Raw genomic sequence first — 20,763 nt, forward strand, 5'->3', positions numbered from 1 at the left:
CACATTCTGAGTGTCAGGTACTATGCTAAGTACTTTAAAAAGGTTCTCAACTCCCAGCAACTTTCTAGGATAAGCATTTTACCCATTTTACAACTGTGGAAACCAAGGACTTAGAAAAGACAGGTTAACTTATTTGAGATTGTTCAACAAGCAGAACTGGATTTGACCTTAATCTGATTCCAAAGCCAATGCTTTATGCTGCGAGTACTCACAGCTGACTCCAAGGTTTCAGTAGATGTTTCACTAGTGTTATGACCACCTCAGAATCTTTGGTCCTATCCCTATTAGGTGGCAGTTTCACTAATATCAGAGGAAATACAGCAAATAAGAAATCACTGTTAGTCAAATATAAAATTCTCTTACCCTCAATATTCCTGTTAGATTGAAACCTATTACTATTTTACAATTTTTATCCAAGATCCAAACACAAGGAATTTCCACAACTCAATTACTTGGTTTTCTTACTGCCTATGAAATCATTAAATATTACTGTACCGTCTCACATGTAAATAACCCAGTTCTTATGTATATTTATTTGCTTTCATTCCATGTAGCTAAACTTCTTTCATGACCTTATCTTCTTGTCTCTTTTGTAAAATTCCTAAATATTACTGCTGCACACAGCTAAATAAATATACGGCTACACCAACACCTATGTAATAAACACGAGAACCTCAACAGATTGCCCATTCACTAGAAATCAAGATTCTGTTATCAGAACAGACAAAGTACTTAACAGATAGGACAGAAAAGCATTTTACATCAAAATGTCTGAAATTTTTGAAAATGCTGGCATAAAACAGCATTACTAATAAAGGAGTTGGACTTTGGTTTGCATAATAGTTCTTACTGTCTTGTTATTTCCCTCAGTATTATTGAAGAATTTCTAACAATTTTGTATCTGCTGAGGTTTCTAAACAAAATAACAGGTTTCTAAGCAAAGGTTAGAAGGTTAGGTTTACCCAGGTTTCTAATAAAAAAAAATAGGTTGGACCATATAAAAGTGCTAATAGTCTACTAATTTTGACCTACAAAACTGGCATTTTCACATGGTTTAATCTATTTCAGAACTAGGTAAAAGAAGGTGGAGATTAAAGGGAAGATCAAGCATAAAGACATCAGTTTTAAGACTCTAAAGTTAGAGTTCAGGGGAAAATATAACACTTTAATAATTGATTGGTCTCTATTCGGTAAAAAAAACACATACTTTACATGGCGAAATAGCAAAACATCAAACTTCTCTCTTCTCCGATTCGAAAAGAATCCACTATCAAACCAAATTTTTCTAAAGTTCCAAGTTTGCAGTTTGCTTCTCCACCCTGCCCCCATCGAGTTTATGTCGTGTGTGGACATCGCTCCAGTAACTGTGCTTTCCGTCAAATCGAGTAGTAAGCAAACCGTCCTCCCTTGGCCTCGGGTGGGCTTCTTGGAAATCCCGGGACCCCCATTTCCCCTGCGTCACCTACACTGGGATCTAAACCGTGTGTGTGTGTGTGTGTGTGTGTGTGTGTGTGTGTGTGTGTGTGTGTCGGGGGGGGGGGCGGGGAGGTGTGGAAGGAAGCATCCGGCAGGTGCGCCCGGGAACGCACGGAAGAACTCCCCCATTCGGGTCTGTCTCCTCCAAAAGAAATCGGGGGCCGGAGGGGGATGAGGAGATTTCCTAGCTCCACTGGAGCCTGCAAAGTGCGGTCTCCTAGTCCGTCCCTTTGTTTCTGGACACGGCTGAATACGAGACGCGGAGTGGGGGCTTTCTCGACGACGAGGCAAAACGGTGGCTTGAAGACTTGGAAGTCCGGCCCTTCCTCACTCACCTGCTGGGCGGGAAGGCCCGCCAGGCGGAGCTCGGGACCCCTCACGGTCTGCGCCTCCATCTCGGCACCACTGCCAGGCCCGCCGCCGCTCCCCCTACGATTTGAAAAGCCCGCCGCTCGCTTGAGCCGCGGAGGACGCCAACCGCCGGCCCGGCCGTACCAAGTCCGGCCGCAGGGGGAGGGGCGCAGGGGGCCTCCAGCCTGAGGGCGCACGCGCAGTGGCAGCGCCCGGGCCTCCCGCACAGAAGCGCGCCGAGACCCGAGCCCTCAGTGCGGCGGCGAAGTGAGTGGGCGCGGCGGGCAGGTTTAAGGCACTGACTGGGGAGTGGGCGGGCCTGGGACAAGAGTGGGCAGGGCCGTGGGGAGTACATTGGCCACTGAGCGCACCTGGCCGGGCACAAGGTTTAGGCAGCTGCTTTTCGAGACACGCCCCAGTGCATTTTGCCTGCATCCCCGCCAAGGCCCTTCGCGGCTGGCTGACTTGAGTCAGGGCTGCCGTCCCTGCGTTCCTGCGGACGACTCAGGGACACGCGGTGTCACCAGGAGCCCGTGGCCTCAGTCCCAGAGAACCAAGGGACACTGCTCCCATGCGCTCCCACACAGCAGAGCATTGTCACTCAGGGTCACTGGAAGCCCACAGCCCTGTTGATCAAGCTGGAGAGATACTATGTCAGACTTTTCACAAGGTCTTTTCTTTTGTCCCCAGTGTTTCTTTGTAATTCCAGATACCCCCACCGCAAACACGTAAGTAGTCTGTTCTTGCAAAGACTTCTTTCTTGAAAGTAGTCTATTCTTTTCTTGCAAAATACTTCTTCATTACTGTTTCCCATTACTCTTTCCCATTCTGATGGCAGAATAAGGTATTATTTTCCCAAAGCCCCATTTTTTGCTGTCCCTAAAGACCCATACAAAGACTTTTTTGAAGAGTTTTGTTATTAATCATAATGGGAAAGAATGGAATCTTTAAAAATCAAAGTTGAAGTGCTACAGATTTCAGGACCCTGTAAGGTCCTTATAATCCACTATCCTGGCCTATCCTGACTTACCCTTGAAAAGGCAACAGGACACTGCTTTGGCTTCTGACGTTTTTTTCTCCTACAGGAAAAATCAACCAAATCAACTCTTGCACCCGCAACCTCACAGAAGGCGGCCTTGGGTGCTTTTCCTTCCATAAATAGGGTGACCATGTTTTTTGTTTGCCTGAGACATTCCCTGTTTGGGTTTGTTGTCCCAACGTCCCACCAATCATGCACTTGTCCAAAGTGGATATTAAGTTGCATGGTCACATTATCCACAAGGCCCTTTTTTAAGCAGTTAATTTGAAGATTTACTTCTGAAAATATGAAGAGTGCCCTTCCTCTCAAATAAGTAATTTGCCTCTTTGTGGCCCTTTGGACTAGATGATAATAGAAGCTGCCCAGCTAGGAATGACATCCCCTTACAATTAGGAATGTATGGGTCATTACAGATGACCCATATCCTTACACACAACTATAAAATATGTAGAGCTGAAAATTACCAACACAATGAGTTCACCTCATTCTCTCCAAACACAGATCTGAATTCCAAAGTCATTAGGTACCCTTCCCCCAATGCACTCCTCTCTCTAATGCTTTACCATTTTGTGGTATAATTATCCCCTACTCACAGTGAGCGGCATGAACCTAGTAGAGTACCTGACTCATAAAAGAAATACACACAGGGAGCTCATCATCAGACGTATATTATTTCTCATGTAACACACACAGCTCTTAGACTCAGACCAAAATACTTATAGAAGCCATCACTTCATGAGAACAGAGGCAAGCCAGCCAATTTAAAATTGGACACTGATGTAGGAATATTTGATAAATACTAACTGGAGATGCATTTATTTATAATACTGAAGAAAAAGATTTAGGAAAAGTCATATTTAGCGATTGTCTGTAGAATTGACAATTGCTATTAAAGACCTTTCTCTTTGGAGAAGATATGATGTAGTCCTATCTATTATTCATCAAGGGATGTGCCCAGGAAGTTCTTAAGATATAACTATTATATGGTGATTAAAATACCTCAGAGTAGGAATGCTGTTTCCTTATTTATCCCCAGGTCCTTCTGGTAGTTTCATCATAGTTTTCTCTGATGCATGTGATGTACATAAAAATAGATGGAAACTAAAAAAGGTTAAAGATTTCACAAGCAGTGGTTTGGTTAGAGAATGAATGAATGAATGAATGAATTTTAAAACTCCCAGAAAGTAAGAAGTACTACCCTTTGCCACCTCAACTGTTTGAAAGATAATATTTGAGTATCTCTCATTCAAGAGCTAACATCCCACCTTCCTTGGGCTCCCACAGTTGATGGATCCCCACCTAATTGCCCAAGTGTAAAAGCTTCAGCTGAAGGTTGAATGGTGGCATTTCTGTTCTACCAATATTACTTCCCATGATAAGTTCAACATTTAAGACTAATTATAAGTATCTCTTATCTCTAATATAATAAACATAATATTTAATAATTAATAAATATAAAATCAGTATTTGACATAGGACAGCCAATTTAGATAATATGAATAAATGTTAAAACATATTTTTCTTCTCATTATTCCCTACATTCGCCTTTTTAACTCTCTAAAAGGCCAAAGAAAGGAGATAATGAACTTGAAATAAGCTCTCTTACATAATAAACCTATTATTTTTTAAAATGTGATTTGCCCCAGAACAGGTAACTATTGTGGTTTCTGATATCCTCCTAGACTTTGTTTAAAAAATCCTATTAAAGAATCCTCTTGGTGCTTCCTTTATTCATGTGTTATCTTGTAGGTAATGCATTTAAAATGAACTTCATAGACTAGAACTGTATTTTAAATTACACACACACACACAAAAAATAAGGGAGAAAAGAAACTGAAGTAAAGATGCTAAACAGAGGTGCAGCATTTGTCTAAATGAATAGGCATAATCTACAAATAGCAGAAGCATCATATAATCATAAGAAGGAAATGGAATACAGAATCTGAGGACTCATTAGCTGTATGATCTTGGGCAAGCCACTCAGTGTCCTTATCTATAAAACAAGTATAATAATAGCCAGCTAGTTTTTTTTTTTAGTTTTATTTATTTATTTATTCATTCATTTATTTATTTATTTATTTATTTATTTATTCATTCATTCATTCATTCATTTATTTAGAGAGGGAGAGAAAGCCAGGGGAAGGGCAGAGAGAAGGAGATAGAGAATCTGAGGCAGGCTCCATGCTGTCAGTGCAGAGCCAGACAGGGGTTTCCACCGTGAGAACATGATCTGAGCTAAAATCAAGAGTCGGACCCTTAATCGACTAAGCCGGACCCTTAATCGACTAAGCCAGCCAGGTGCCCCACCCAGCTAGTTTTGTTTTGTTTTGTTTTGTTTTGTCATTTTATTTTTTTTTATTTACATCCAAGTTAGTTAGGATATAGTGCAACAATGATTTCAGAAGTAGTTTCCAGTGATTCATCCCCTATGTGTAACACCCAGTGCTCATCCCAACAAGTGTCTTCCTTAATGCCCCTTACCCATTTAGCCCATCCCCCCACCTATAAGCCCTCCAGCAACCCTCAGTTTGTTCTCTGTATTTAAGAGTCTCTTATGTTTTGTCCTCCTCCATGTTTTTATATTATTTTTGATTCCCTTCCCTTATGTTCATCTATTTGGTATCTTAAATTCCACATATGAGTGAAGTCATATATTTGTCTTTCTCTGACTGATTAATTTCATTTAACATAATACCCTCTAGTTCCATCCACATTGTTGCAAATGGCAAGATTTCATTCTTTTTGATTGCTGAGTAGTACTCCATTGTATAAATACACCATATCTTCTTTAGCCATTTATCAGTCGATGAGCATTTGGGCTCTTTCCATACTTTGGCTATTGTGAATAACGCTGCTATAAACATTGGGGTTCATGTGCCCCTTCAAAACATCACACCTGTACCCCTTGGATAAATACCTAGTAGTGCAATTGCTGGGTCGTAGGGTAGTTCTATTTTTAATTTTTCGAGGAACCTCCATACTGTTTTCCAGAGAGACTGTACAGTTTGCATTTCCACCAGCAGTGCAAAAGAGATCCTCTTTCTCTGTATCCTCGTCAACATCTGTAATTGCCTGAGTTCTTAATTTTAGCCATTCTGACTGGTGTGAGGTGGTATCTCATTGTGGTTTTGATTTGTATTTCCCTAATTATGAGTGATGTTGAGCATTTTTTCATGTGTCTGTTAGCCATCTGCATGTCTTCTTTGGAAAAAGTGTCTATTCATGTCTTTTGCCCATTTCCTCACTGGATTATTTGTTTTTTGGGTGTTGGGCTTGATAAATTCTTTATAGATTTTGGATAATAACCCTTTATCAGATATGTCATCTGCAAATATCTTCTCCCATTCTGTCGGTTGCCTTTTAGTTTTGTTGATTGTTTCCTTTGCTATGCAAAAGCTTTTTATCTTGAGGAGATCCCAGTAGTTCATTTTTGTTTTTGCTTCCCTTGCCTCCAGAGACATGTCGATTGAGTAGTTGCTGCAGCCAAGGTCAAAGAGGTTTTTTCCTGCTTTCTCCTCAAGGATTTTGATGGCTTCCTGTCTTACAGTTAGGTCTTTCATCCATTTTGAGTCTATTTTTGTGTGCGGTGTAAGAAAGTGGTCCAGGTTCATTTTTCTGCCTGTCATTGTGTCCAGTTTTCCCAGCACCACTTGCTGAAGAGACTGTCTTTATTCCATTGGATATTCTTTCCTGCTTTGTCAAAGATTAGTTAGCCATACATTTGTGGATCCATTTCTAGGTTCTCTATTCTGTTCCATTGATCTGAGTGTCTGTTTTTGTGTCAGTACCATACTGTCTTGATGATTACAGCTTTGTAATACATCTTGAAGTCTGGGATTGTGATACCTCCAGCTTTGGTTTTCTTTTTCAGGACTGCTTTGGCGAGTCAGGGTCTTTTCTGTTTCCATACAAATTTTGAGATCATTTGTTCTAGCTCTGTGAAGAATGCTGGTGTTATTTTGATAGGGACTGCATTGAATATGTAGATTGCTTTGGGTAGTATTAACATTTTAACAATATTTGTTCTTCCAATCCATGAGCATGTAATCTTTTTTTATTTTTTTGTATCTTCTTCAATTTCTTTCATAAGCTTTCTATGGTTTTCAGTGTTTTCTATAGTTTTCAGATTTGAGGGTATTAAACCAGCCCTGCATCCCAGGTATAAATCCCACTTGATCATGGTGAATAATTCTTTTAATTTATTGTTGAATCTCATTGGCTAGTATCTTCTTGAGAATTTTTGCATCCATCATCATCAGGGAAATTGCTCTATAGTTCTCCTTTTTAGTGGGTCTTTGTCTGGTTTTGGAATCAAGGTAATGCTGGCCTCACAAAATGAGTTTGGAAGTTTTCCTTTCATTTCTAATTTTTGGAATAGCTTCAAAACAATAGGTTTTAACTCTTCTTTACATGTTTGGTAGGATTCCCCTGGAAAGCCATCCAGCCCTTGTTTTTTGGGAGATTTTTGATTACTAATTTAATTTCTTTATTGGTTATGAGTCTGTTCAAATTTTCTATTTCTTCTTGTTTCAATTTTGGTAGTTTATATGTATCTAGGAATTTTTCCATTTCTTCCAGATTGCCCAATTTATTGGCATATAATATTGGCTCATAATATTCTCTTATTATTGTTTGTATTCCTTCATTGTTGTGATCTCTCCTTTTTCATTCTTGATTTTACTTATTTGGGTCCTTTCCTTTTTCTTTTTGATAAAACTCACTAGGGGTCTATCAATTTTGTTAATTCTTTCAAAGAACCAGTTCCTGGTTTCATTGATCTGTTCTACTGTTTTAGTTTTGTTTTCTTTTGTTTTAATTTCAATAGACTTGATTTCTGCTCTAATCCTTATTATTTCCTGTCTTCTGCTGGTTTTGGGTTTATTTGCTATTCTTTTTCCAGCTCTTTAAGGCGTAAGATTAGGTTGTGTATCTGAGATCTTTTTTCCTTCTTTAGGAAGGCCTGGATTGCTATATACCTCCCTCTTATAACTACCTTTGCTGTGTCCCAGAAATTTTGCCCTGTGGTGTTATAATTTTCATTGAATCCCATGTACTTTTTAATTTCCTCTTTAATTTCTTGGTTAACCCATTCATTCTTTAGTAGGATGTTCTTTAGTCTCCAAGTATTTGTTGTCTTTCCAATTTTTTTCTTGTGGTTGATTTCGAGTTTCATAGCATTATGGTCTGAAAATATGCATGGTATGATCTCGATCTTTTTGTACTTATTGAAGGCTGATTTGTGTCCCAGTATGTGATCTATTCTGGAGAATGTTCCATGTGCACTCAAGAAGAATGTGTATTCTGCTGCTTTAGGATGAAATGTTCTGAATTTATCTGTGAAGTTCATCTGGTCCAGTGTATCATTCAAAGCCATTGTTTCCTTGTTGATTTTCTGCTTAGATGATCTATCCATTGTTATAAGTGGAGTGTTGAAGTCCCCTATTATTATGGTATTATTGTCAATGAGTTTCTTTATGTTTGTGATTAATTGATTTATATATTTGGGTGTTGCGCATTGGGGGCATTAACGTTTACAATTGTTGGGTCTTCCTGGTGTTTAGAACCTTTAGTTATGATATAATGCCCTTCTTCATCTCTTGTTTCAATCTTTATTTTATAATCTAGATTGTCTGATATCATTATGACTACTCCAGCTTTCTTTTGATGACAATTAGCATGGTAGATGGTTCTCCATCCCCTTACTTTCAATCTGAAGGTGTCTTTAGGTCTAAAATAGGTCTCTTGTAAACAGCATATAGATAGATATTGTTTTCTTATCCATTCTGTTACCCTGTGTCTTCTGATTGGAGCATTGAGTCCATTGACGTTTTAGAGTGAGTACTGAAAGATATGAATTTATTGCCATTGTATTGCCTGTAGAGTTGGAGTTTCTGGTGGTGTTCTCTGGTCCTTTCTAGTCTTTGTCGCTTTTGGTCTTTTTGTTTTGTTTCATCTTTTCTCCCCTCCGAGAGTCCCCCTTAAAATTTCTTGCAGCACTGGTTTAGTGGTCACAAACTCCTTTAGTTTTTGTCTGTCTGGGAAAGTCTGTATCTCTCCTTCTATTTTGAATGACAACCTTGCTATATAAAGAATTCTTGCCTGCATATTTTTCTGATTCAGCACATTGAATTTATCCTGTCACTCCTTTCTGGCATGCCAAATTTCTGCTGTGAGCCTGATCTGTCTTCTCTTGTAGGTTAAGGACTTTTTCTTCCCTTGTTCCTTTCATAATTCTTTCCTTTCTGTATATTTTGTGAATTTGACTATGATATGCCTTGTTGATGGTCGGTTTTTGTTGAATCTAATGAGAGTTTTCTGTGCTTCCTGGATTTTGATGTCTGTGTCTTTCCCCAGGTTAGGAAAGTTTTTCACTGTGATTTGCTCACATATACCTTCTACCTCTTTTTCTCTCTCTTCATCTTCTGGGCCCCCTATGATTCAAATGTTATTCCTTTTTAATGAGTCACTGAGTACTCTAATTCTTATATTGTACTCTTTTGCCTTAATTTCTCTCTTTTTATCTGCTTCATTATTCTCCGTAAGTTTGTCCTCTATATCACTGATTCGCTGCTCTGCTTCATCCATCCTTGCCACCATGGCAGCCATTTGAGATTGCATCTCAGTTATAGCATTTTTAATTTCATCCTGACAGATTTTACTTCTTTTATCACCACATAAATTGATTCTATGCTCATTTCAACCCCAGCTAGTATTCTTATTATCATGATTCTAAATTCTGGTTCAGACATATTGCTTATTCTGTGTTGATTAAGTCCCTGGCTGTCATTTCTTCCTGTTCTTTCTTTTGGGGTGAATTCCTTCTTTTTGTCATTTAGGAGGAAGAAAAGGAATTAACAAAATAAAAAATTAAAATAAAAAAATTAAAAACAACACAAAAAATTAAATAAAGGATGCTCTATCCTAGGTGTATTGTGGTCTGGCTGTTGAAAGAAGCTTGATAGAATAGAGAAAAAAGGGAAAGAAAAGAAGAAAAAAAGGGGAAAAAAGGAAAACGTTTAAAATTTTTTTTAAATGAACACAATAAAATAGAATAAGATTAAATGTTGAAAGTAAAATAGAATTAAAAAATTACCCAAAAAATGTAGTAGAAAAAATAAAAATATTTTTATAAAAATGGAAAATAAAAATGTTTTTCTCTGTCTGTATTCAAGAATAAGAAAAGAAAAAAATTGAATAGATGAACCAGTGAATAGAGTGAACTATGAATGAAATTACATCCAGTTTCCCCTAAAAGCCAAACTCTTAAGCACTTTATAGTCTGTAAACTAAGCACATGGAGAGACTTGTGCTCTTCCTCTAGAACTTGGTTGACACAGTTGGACAGGGCTTAGTATAATGGCTCCATTCTCCACTAGAAGACACTGCTTAGCTTAATGGAGTGGATTATTGTGGTATGTGTACGCATGTATGTGCATGCATGGGAAGGGTGAAAATGGCATCACCAGCTACCCAGTCTCTAGCATGAGAATTCTGTGCTTTTGCCAAATGGCAATCAAGCACTCCTCCTTTGTCTTCTGCTTCCATCCACTCCCCACTTCTACACTGTCCACCACCAAGCCATCAGCCTGCCAGGTGGAACTTTCCTTCTGAATTTTATCTCAGATGGGGCTGTGTTTCCAAATCCCTCACTTCTTAGGGCCCTGTGGCTTGAGCCTGCTCCAACCCTCTAGGGGAGGATCCACCCAAGCAATGGCCAGGCGCTGACCTGTCCCTGGGAATGTTCGCACAACTACACTGCTGCAGATGCCCAGAGACTGTGGTTGGGTGCTAGACTGCCCCAGAAAAAGTTTGTGCGATTGTGTAGCAGCGGCATTTCAGGGATTATGGTAAATCAAAACACATATCTGGTGCCAGGCTTCAGTGAACCCTTAACGTCCTTGTTCTATTACCAGCAAATGTGGCTGTTCTCTGGGATCAGCTGGGACCTTTGCCTGTGGGGAGGCCACACAGCCTCTACCAAATGTCCTCCCAGTAGGGAAACTGCCTCTCCCCATTCAGCCTGAGGACCCCTCGGACCTCACTGTCTGCTCCTAGGGATTCACCCTTCCCACCAGAGCTCCACCAGATATCAAGCTGTGGGGTTTCAGACTCTGCACTTCCCTGCTTATGGAGTCCTAATGGTATTTATTCCCTCTCCTGACTCTGTGTCCCCGTTTGTAGAGTCCTAATGGTATTGAAACCCTCTCCTTTCTCCTTTCTCCTTTCTCCTTTCTCCTTTCTCCCTTTTTTGTTCGGTCCCTTATAGGTGTTTTCACTCTTTTTCTTTCCAGCTGCTTTCAGGGGAGGTGCTTTTCCTGTACTCTTCCCCAGTCTCTGTCCTCTCTCCACAAGCAAAAACAGCCCCCTAACCTCCGCAGCTTCTCTCTCCCCCACTTCACCTCTCCATGCCACGTACCTGCTGAGTTCTATGGCTCAAGTTATGCAGATTGTTGTGTTAATCCTCAGATTAATTTTATAGGTGTGCAAAATGATTTGGTACTGATCTAGCTCCATTTCAGGGACAAGAGAAGCAGAAAACTTCCATGCTGCTCTGCCATCTTGGCCTCTGTCTAGTTTTTTAGAAATTGTTGGGAGACTCAAATGAGATAAGATTTGTGAAAGTGCTTTATAAACTGGTTATCCCACACAAACATGAGGAACTGCTACTCATACGAAGGAAACATCAGCACCTATGGGCAGTTGTACAGGACCCACAGAACACTGAGAACTGAATGAGAAAAGCTTATGTGAGTAGGATTGGCTATAGTCAAGATATATCACCTACCACTGAAAAATAATTAGTACCTATATTAAAAATCAAGAAAAACAAATCAATAAAAATCCTACTGGAAAATGGTCAAAAGTTATGGTAGGCATACTGTAGGAGATTACACTCAAATGGCAAATAAAATGTGAAAAGTTGCTCAACTTTATTATCAGTTTTAGTCTGTACATTTGCAAATTACCAATTTACAGATTAAGATCCCAATGAGATCTATTAATCTCTTAATCTATTTTGTGGTTACTAGATTGGTAAATATTAAGGAGCTTGATAATACTAAGAACTGGTGAAGTTATAGGTCAAAAGGATATTATACACTGATAGAGGAGATGTAAATTTGCTCAATCACTTTGGAGAAAAATTCAGAACTATTCTGTAAAGTTAAAAATGTATATACCAAGCCATTCCACTTTTATATAGAAATATCCTTAGGGAAATTCTTACAGATATGTACCAGCAACATTGTTTGTAATAGCAAAAATATAAAACAATCCAAATGTTCATTTCAGGACAATGAATAAAAAAAATTGTGGTGGTGTACCCAATGAAATATGTCAGTAAAAATGAATAAACCATAGATACACATAACATGATGGCTGAATCTTGGAAATATTGAATGAAGAAAGAAAGTTGCAGAAGAGTATTAGAATATATAATTTTTATAATGCTGAATAAGAGAGAATCTAAACAACATATTGTTTAGGAACATGTTCATGTGATAAAGCTTATATTTAAAAAGGAAGAGAGTGCTAAAAACAAAACTCAGCATAGTGACTATCTCTGGGAGAAAGGCAAGGGGATGGGATGGAGACAGAGCATGCAGATATAAAACTACTAGTAATGTTTTAATTCTTAAGCTGGGTAATGGGTTCCCAGGTATTTATTTTAATGTTTACTTAAAAACTTACATATATATTGCATATATTCTTTTGTGTGCCTCAAACATGTCATAATAAGAAATCATTATAAGATATTTGAAATATTCTTGTACAGGTTAAACAATGGTGATAATGTACAGTTTTTAGAAGATTCTTACTTGGCAAAATAACAATATATTTTTGGCTTCCAAAATTGGACTTACATTTGATTCATTTCTAGTACATTCTACTATGTGAAACTCTGAAAGTACAGCTATAATGCATTGGTTAGTGGCTATGCCCAGTGAGAGATGAGAACTGGCCACATGGATTTATCTGTGAACACTTAAGAGCCACTGCTTGGGAGCTTGGGTGGCAGGTAGGAGAGGTAAAATTTGTAGAGGATGAGAGCTTTGTCAGCAGATGGGGACAAAGTGAAGTTCCATTGGCATTCTTACTGTCAATGTGTTACTGCAAATTACACATAGGCCTAAGGACATTCAAATGGCATTAAAATCAGAAGGCTCCTTACTAAGCAAGCAAATCAATCAGAGGAATTAGTTAATGACTTGAATCAGTGGTCCTCAAGCTGCGGGACACAAAGGCTTTCCAAAGGTTTAATGGGCTTGGGCAGTTTTAAAGCAATCACTGTCAAGATCTTCAACTTACATTCCCCATCCTAAAATTGATTTAAGTAAGGTGTCTGTTGTCTGGGCCTCACATTGATTCCCCTTGCACAACTACCTTCTCCCAAATGACAAAAGAAAGGTCACTGTTAAGCAACCCTACAGCATTGTTCCAGACTATAAGAACTATCTGGGGGCCAAAGGGACAATTAGATTCATTGATGTTGACATTGCTATAAGCAATGAATGAGGAGCTCAGTGCTTGCATGTATAAAAATGAAAAGCAGACGTAGATTTGATGTTGAAAATGGGCTCATTTTGGCATTATTTAACATTTGCCCATGGATACATAAACTGAAGGAAAAAAGGGCTCATCTGTCCCATTATGAGATTCATTTCCAGGAAAATGTTACTTTTGATTTCGATGTTGATCCATTATCATTTGTAATGTGCTTATTTTGTTATCAATTTTATACTACTACTAATTTTAATATTGCAATCCAAAAAAAACCCTCTTGACCATTAAGTCTTTCAGTCACATGAAATGCAAAAATGTATAAAATTCCAATTTACATTTATATGCTTGCTGAAGAGAAACATGATAGGATGAGCAATGAAGACCTCAAGCATAACAATATTGTATATAAGCATAAAATTCTGTGAAGAAAGTAGAATACAAATAGAAGTTCAAGTAGGAAAAGGAACAATGTAAAATTTCCAATTTAGAGATAAAGCTGTCATGTATTTTCTAAATGGATGATAGTGGCTGAGTATCCCATCTTTAACATTTTGGATTCTATTAGATAAGTTAATAAATATTTAAATTTTAAACTGTAATTATTTTCAATATACCAGCAATCACATCCTTTATAACTATTTAAATATATGCTAAAGCATAAGAGATGCCACCTTAAAAATTAAGGGGTAAAAAGTTTTTAACAATTCTCTTAGGAGTGTTGCACAAATATTTTTGCAAACTGCTGATGTAGTATGATGCTATAACATCACACTGCATGACGTGGATGTGTCTATGTCTGACAGAGGCACCCTTGCAAATTCACTTCCTCAAATTTTTCTTTGATGCTGCTCCCTCTGCTTCCCACCATCCCTCACTGTCCCTCTTACCTACTTCAAGTTTCCCAGACAGACTCAGCTCCTTCTCTAGGAAATTTTTTCTTTAGGTGCATGAATACCATCAATTAGATGAAGGACAAATTTTTCTCTTCCTGCTTTGGTTCTAGAAATGGTTTTCTTCGTAAAAGTTCACCATTGTTTTCTCCTTCTCAAGAGTATCTTGGCTATTACTGGGCCTCTGATCTCTCATGTAAAAGTTTTCATAGATTTTCTCAAGTTCTGAAGAAACAAAAAAGAAGTCTGTTGGAATTTTTATCGTAATTGTGCTGAATTTAACTAATTTTTTTTATTTAGAGAGAGAGCTCGCACATGATCAGGGGATGGGGGGGTGTGGAGATAGAGAGATTGAATCTCAAGCAGGCTCCATGCTCCCTGGAGCCTGATCCCACGACCTTGGGATCATAACCTGAGCCAAAATCAAGAGTTTAATGCTCGGGGTGCCTGGGTGGCTCAGTCGGTTGAGCATCTGACTTTGACTCACGTCATGATCTCCCAGTTCATGGGTTCGAGCCCCAGGTTTGGCTCTGTGCTGATAGCACAGAGCCTGGATCCCACTTCAAGTTCTTTGTCTTCCTCTCTCTCTGTCCTTCCCCCATGCATTCCCTCTCTCTCTCTCTCTCTCTCTCTCTCTCTCTCTCTCTCTCAAGTAAACAAAGATTAAAAAAATTTTAAGAGTCTGATGTTCAACCACCTGAGCCACCCAGGTGCCCCTTAACATTGTATTGAATTTAGAAGGAACTTATATGTTTAGAGTATTGAGCATTCCTATCCATGAACATCACAAACACTGCAAATTTAGATCTTCCTCAATGTTTTTCAGTAGGAGTTTTATACTTTTTTCCATATAGGCTCTGCATGTCTTTGTTCCATATTTTTTTTATTTCTTGTATCTCTTCTTACTATTTTAAATAATTGCTTTAAAAATATGTTTTCTGTTTGTGGCTAGTGTATAAAAATAATGCTTTTTTGTTTGTTTGTTGGTGTTATATCCAAATATCAATTTATCTTTCATAAATTAAATTCTCTCATTAGTTCTAATTAAATGGTAGGCTTGCAGAGGGCAGTGGGCAAGATTCAACTGAGTGTTCATTTTAACAATGTTGTTTCTTTTGTTTCTAACTCTTGTTATTCTTTTCCTGACCTATTGCAGTTGCTAGGGCAGGCCACTAATAGAGTGTTAAATAGAAGCATGCTTCTAAAGCATGCTTGTCTTCTTTCTGATTTTAAAAGAAATGTTTCTAACATTTAACAACTTTATTTCACTACCCATGTATCTTGCTACTTTGAATTTATGCCCTTCATCCTTAAGCATTAACTCTTTAAAAATTGCCTCTCCTCTGTTTTCTGTATTCTGTAATTTGGGAACTACAATTAGACATAGGTTAAATCTTATTCTTTTGTCTTTATCTCCTAGCCTTTATTTTATGTTCTCCATTTTCTTTCCTCTTTGTGCTGAATTCTGAGTATGTTTTCCATCTTGCTATTTCTTTATCAGTGTCTAATTTTCTCTTAAATTCAACCACTGAGTTTCTTTATTTCAACAATCACATTTTTCATTTATAACAGTTCCATTTCAGTTATTTTTTGGTATCTTCCTTGTCATGTTGGGTAATCTTTTGTTGCCTATGAATTCCTATGATTCTATTTTAATTTAAATCTTTTTCATAGTTACTCTATATTCTGTATCCAGTCATTCTACTCTTTGTAGCTTTTGAGGATATTAATTTGATGTTTCCACAGACATTTACTCATGGTGACTTGTTTCCTTGTGTTTTGTAACCTTTAACTGGATGTTCATATGTAGCTAATCTCAACTTTCTTCCAGGGAGGATTTGCATTTGCTATAAGGCTCTCATCACCTGAGACCCGTTAGTCAAGATTCCCAGGTTTAATATAAAAATCTCAGCTGCAGGTCCTTCGACTTGCCACTGACAGAACAAATCCATTTGTGTATGTTCCTGGGAATGTGTTTCAATTCATGTTTGGTTGGTGGTTTTGTTGTTATTCTATTTTTAGCCCCTTAAAGATATTTCTTCTTTACTGAGATCTCAGCAATGCTACAAAAGTTATACTTCATGAAAAACTTATATTTCACCCAAACTTGTTCAATAGTGAGAGGAATCACTGTTCATGAAATCCACCATACTGCTGATATTGAAGCCCACAGGAAAGGGTATTTTAACACCAAAAATATAAGAAGTCTGTAATATTCTTCACTGAAAAATAAAGAGCAGTCTTAAATTGCACACATCTGGTTTTAAGGGAAAGTTGCCATAGCATCTTTTTTTTTCTTCTTCTTCAATTGTAGCTACCTGAAAAAGTTGTTCCGTGTCCCAACAAGGTCACCATTGTTCATCCTTAGACAAAGATGGAATTTTTCAGAAAATATAACAAAGAGCCATGGAGAATAAATGGACTGGAAAGCCCCTTGTAAGTCTAATCAAAGAAACTTTTCTCTCCCTTTGGGATAGAGGATCCTTAAAATATCTGCCCCCTGGAATTTCATACCTGCTAGAGACAACAGTGCTATGTCTCCCATACTCCTCTTTTCTAAATAGGAATAGTTAGTGAAGTTACCCTGAACATGTTTCACCAGTGTGTACTAGATATTCGGCAAGCAAATGACTTGCCTTTTTGGTTCATAGGTCTTTTGGTTCAAGAGGAGCCACACCCAGACATGAAGAACATTTTTCCCTGATGTAGAGACTATACTGTGTCATCCATAGACCCTGCTCATTGTGCTTGTTGTCTTCACTAAATGAAACTTGTGAGTTTTATCCTTCAGGGACAGGTGAGTATATATTGCCTATGGAAGGAGAATGAATTGAATATTCGGAGCCTTGAAGGACTGACTATTGTAATCAGTGACATTCACGAAATATCTCTGGTTTGGTGCACTGCCTCATAGGTTTGTCCATTTGCAGTTAGTCACAACTGTGAGTCATGCTTTGACCAATGAACCATGAACAGAAGTGTTTCTCCCGCAACTTTAAGAGCAAGCATGTGATTTGCTAGAATTTTCTCTCGGTGTCCCAGTGACAGGCAACTTTCCAGATAGTGGATGGTACAATATCCTGGGTTGCAGAGAGAGACAGAAGTATAGACAGCCCCAGAAATCTTGTGATAGACATGTATTAAGAGCAAGAAATAGGAGAAGCCAAGATGGCGGAACAGCATGGAAGTTTTTTGTGTGTCTCATGGCCATGAAATACAGCCAGACCAACACTAACCCGTCCTACACCCCTAGAAAACTGATTGGAAGATTAACACAACAATCTGCACAACCTGAACCACAGAATTCAGAAGAAAGAGAAAAATTCATTTTTATTTTCAATTTTTATTAAAAACATTTTTCTTTAATTTATATTACTGTATTTTTCTTTTGTGTAAATTTTTTCAAATTCTATTTTACTTCCATCATTTTATTTTAGTCTACTTCAGTGTATTCACCTTTTCAAATTTTCAAACGATTTCCTTGTTTTCTTTTTTCCTCTTTTTCTTGAATGCAGAAAGTGAAAAACTTCATTTACTTTCAATTTCTATTAAAAATATTTTTCTTTAATTTTTTTACTATATTTTTTTTGCTTTTATGTAATTCTTTTCAAATTCTCCTTAACTTCCATCATTTTATTTTAGTCTACTACAGTGTATTCACTTTTTCAAATTTTCAAACGATTCCTTTTTTCTTTTTTCTTTTTTTACTTCTTTTCTTTTGTTTGAATGCAGAAAGAAAAAATTCATTTTAATTTTTAATTTTTATTAAAAATATTTTTCTTTAATTCTTTCTACTATATTCTTTACTTTTGTGTAACTTTTTTCGAATTCTATCTTGCTCCCATCATCTCATTTTAGTCTACTTCAGTGTATTCATTTTTTCAAATTCTCAAACTATTTATTCCCCCCCCTTTTTTTTTCTCTAATCTGCCACACTGCTTTAAACACCCAGACCAAAACCTAGGATCTAGCATCATTTATTAGATTTTGTGTCTGTGTGTGTGTGTAACTTTTTAATTTTAATATTTTTTTAATTTAATTTTTTAATTTTAATTTTTCTACCTCATTAATTTCTTTTCTCCCTTCAAAATGACAAAACAAAGGAATTCACCCCAAAAGAAAGAGCACTAAGAAACAACAGCCAGGGATTTAACCAACACAGATACAAGCAAGATGTCTGAACCAGAATTTAGAATCACGATAATAAAAATACTAGCTGGAGTCGAAAATGGATTAGAATCTCTTTCTGCAGAGATAAAAGAAGAAAAAAATAGAATGAAATTAAAAATGTTATAAGCCATCGTGGATGGATGCAGCGGCAGCAAGTATGGATGAGGCAGAACAGAGAATCAGCGATATAGAGGACAAACTTACAGAGAATAATGAAGCAGAAAAAAAGAGGGAGATTAAGGCAAAAGAGCACGATTTAAGAATTAGAGAAATCAGTGATTCATTAAAAAGGAACAAAATCAGAATCATAGGGGTCCCAGAAGAGGAAGAGAGGGAAATAGGGGTAGAAGGGTTATGTGAGCAAATCATAGCAGAAAACTTTCCTAACCTGGGGAAAGACACAGACATCAAAGTCCAGGAAGCACAGAGGACCCCCATTAGATTCAACAAAAACAGACCATCAACAAGGCATATCATAGTCAAATTCACAAAATACTCAAGCAGGGAGGGAATCAGGAAAGCAGCAAGGGAAAAAAGGTCCCTAACCTACAAGGGAAGACAGATCAGGTTTGCAGCAGACATATCCACAGAAACTTGGCAGGCCAAAAGGAGTGGCAAGATATATTCAATGTGTTGAATCAGAAAAATATGCAGCCAAGATTCTTTATCCAGCAAGGCTGTCATTCAAAATAGGAGAGATAAAAAGTTTCCCAGACAAACAAAAATTAAAGGAGTTTGTGACCACTAAACCAGCCCTGCAAGAAATTTTAAGAGGGACGCTTGGAGGGGAGAAAAGATGAAAAAAAAAATGTATATATATATTTTCATATATGTATATATATGACTTGATTACATATAATCAAAAGCAACAAAGATTAGAAACAACCAGGGAACACTACCAGAAACTCCCAACTCTACAACCATCATAATAGCAACAAATTCATATCTTTCAGTACTCACTCTAAACGTCAATGGACTCAGTACTCCAATCAAAACACATAGGGTAACAGAATGGATAAGAAAACAAGATCCATCTATATGTTGTTTACAAGAGACCCACTTCAGACCTAAAGACACCTTCAGATTGAAAATAAGGGGATGGAGAACCATCCATCATGCTAATGATCAACAAAAGAAAGCTGAAGTAGCCATAATGATATCAGACAATCTAGACTTTAAAATAAAGACTATACCAAGAGATGCAGAAGGTCATTATATCATAATCAAGGGGTCTATCCACCAAGAAGACCTAACAATTGTAAACATTTATGCACCAAATATGAAAGCACCCAAATATATAAATCAATTAATCACAAACATAAAGAAACTCATCAATAGTAATACCATAATAGTAGGAGACTTCAACACCCCACTCACAGCAATGGACAGATCATCTAATCAAAAAATCAATAAGGAAAAAATGGCTTTGAATGACACACTGGACCAGATGGACTTCACAGGTATATTCAGAACATTTCATCCTAAAGCAGCAGAATATACATTCTTTTCCAGTGCATATGGAACGTTCTCCAGAATAGACCATATACTGGGACACAAACCACCCCTAAGTAAGTACAAAAAGACCGAGATCATACCATGCATATTTTCAGACCACAATGCTATGAAACTCGAAATCAACCACAAGAAAAAATTTGGAAAGGTAATAAATACTTGGAGACTGAGGAACATCCTACTAAAGAATGAATGGGCTAACCAAGAAGTTAGAGGAAATTAAAATGTATATGGAAGTCAATGAAAATGATAATACCACAACCCAAAACCTCTGGGATGCAGCAAAGGCGGTCATAAGAGGAAAGTATATAGCAATCCAAGCCTTCCTAAAGAAGGAAGAAGGATCTCAGATACACAACCTAACCTTACGCCTTAAAGAGCTGGAAAAAGAGCAGCAAATAGAACCCAAAGCCAGCAGAAGGCAGGAAATAATAAAGATTAGAGCGGAAATTAATGCTATTGAAACCAAAAAAAAAAAAAAAAAAGAATAAATCAATGAAATCAGAAGCTGGTTCTTTGAAAGAATTAACACAATTGATAAACCACTAGCCAGTTTGATCAAAAAGAAATAGGAAAGGACCCAAATAAATAAAATCAAGAATGAAAGAGGAGAGAACACAACCAACACAGCAGAAATAAAAAAAAAAAAAATAAGAGAATATTATGAGCAATTCTATGCCAATAAAATGGGCAATCTGGAAGAAATGGACAAATTCCTAGAAACATATACATTACCAAAACTGAAACAGGAAGAAATAAAAAATTTGAACAGAACCATAACCAGTAAGGAAATCGAATTAGTAATCAAAAATCTGCTAAAAA

General features: G+C 37.4%; 1 protein-coding gene and 1 long non-coding RNA gene across 5 annotated transcripts in view; one reads left to right on the plus strand and one right to left on the minus strand.

Moving 5' to 3' along the window:
* RTKN2 (rhotekin 2) overlaps window positions 1-2,105 on the minus strand; it is a 76,177-nt gene extending 74,072 nt beyond the window's left edge. Inside the window, exon 1 of one of the 2 annotated variants that reach the window (XM_027062087.2) lies at window positions 1,812-2,104. Coding sequence is in view for 1 of the 2 variants with exons in the window: in XM_027062085.2 (XP_026917886.1) it covers window positions 1,812-1,871 (60 nt within the window). In the remaining variant the exon portion in view is untranslated. Of the gene's footprint in view, window positions 1-1,811 lie in introns of both variants that reach the window. The other variant, XM_027062085.2, reaches the window with a different exon arrangement.
* On the plus strand, window positions 1,760-20,340 carry LOC113600157 (uncharacterized). 3 transcript variants are annotated; one of them, XR_008292008.1, is made up of 4 exons: window positions 1,760-2,094; window positions 2,518-2,555; window positions 16,574-16,695; window positions 19,383-20,340. It is a non-coding gene; the product is annotated as an uncharacterized LOC113600157 (long non-coding RNA). The 3 variants fall into 3 exon arrangements; XR_008292007.1 differs by lacking the exon at window positions 19,383-20,340 and adding an exon at window positions 16,911-18,123; XR_008292006.1 differs by lacking the exon at window positions 19,383-20,340 and having other exon boundaries at window positions 16,574-18,123.
* Window positions 20,341-20,763: the final 423 nt, after the last annotated feature.

Source organism: Acinonyx jubatus, chromosome D2 (genome assembly GCF_027475565.1).
Source record: "Acinonyx jubatus isolate Ajub_Pintada_27869175 chromosome D2, VMU_Ajub_asm_v1.0, whole genome shotgun sequence".
NCBI lineage: Eukaryota > Metazoa > Chordata > Mammalia > Carnivora > Felidae > Acinonyx > Acinonyx jubatus.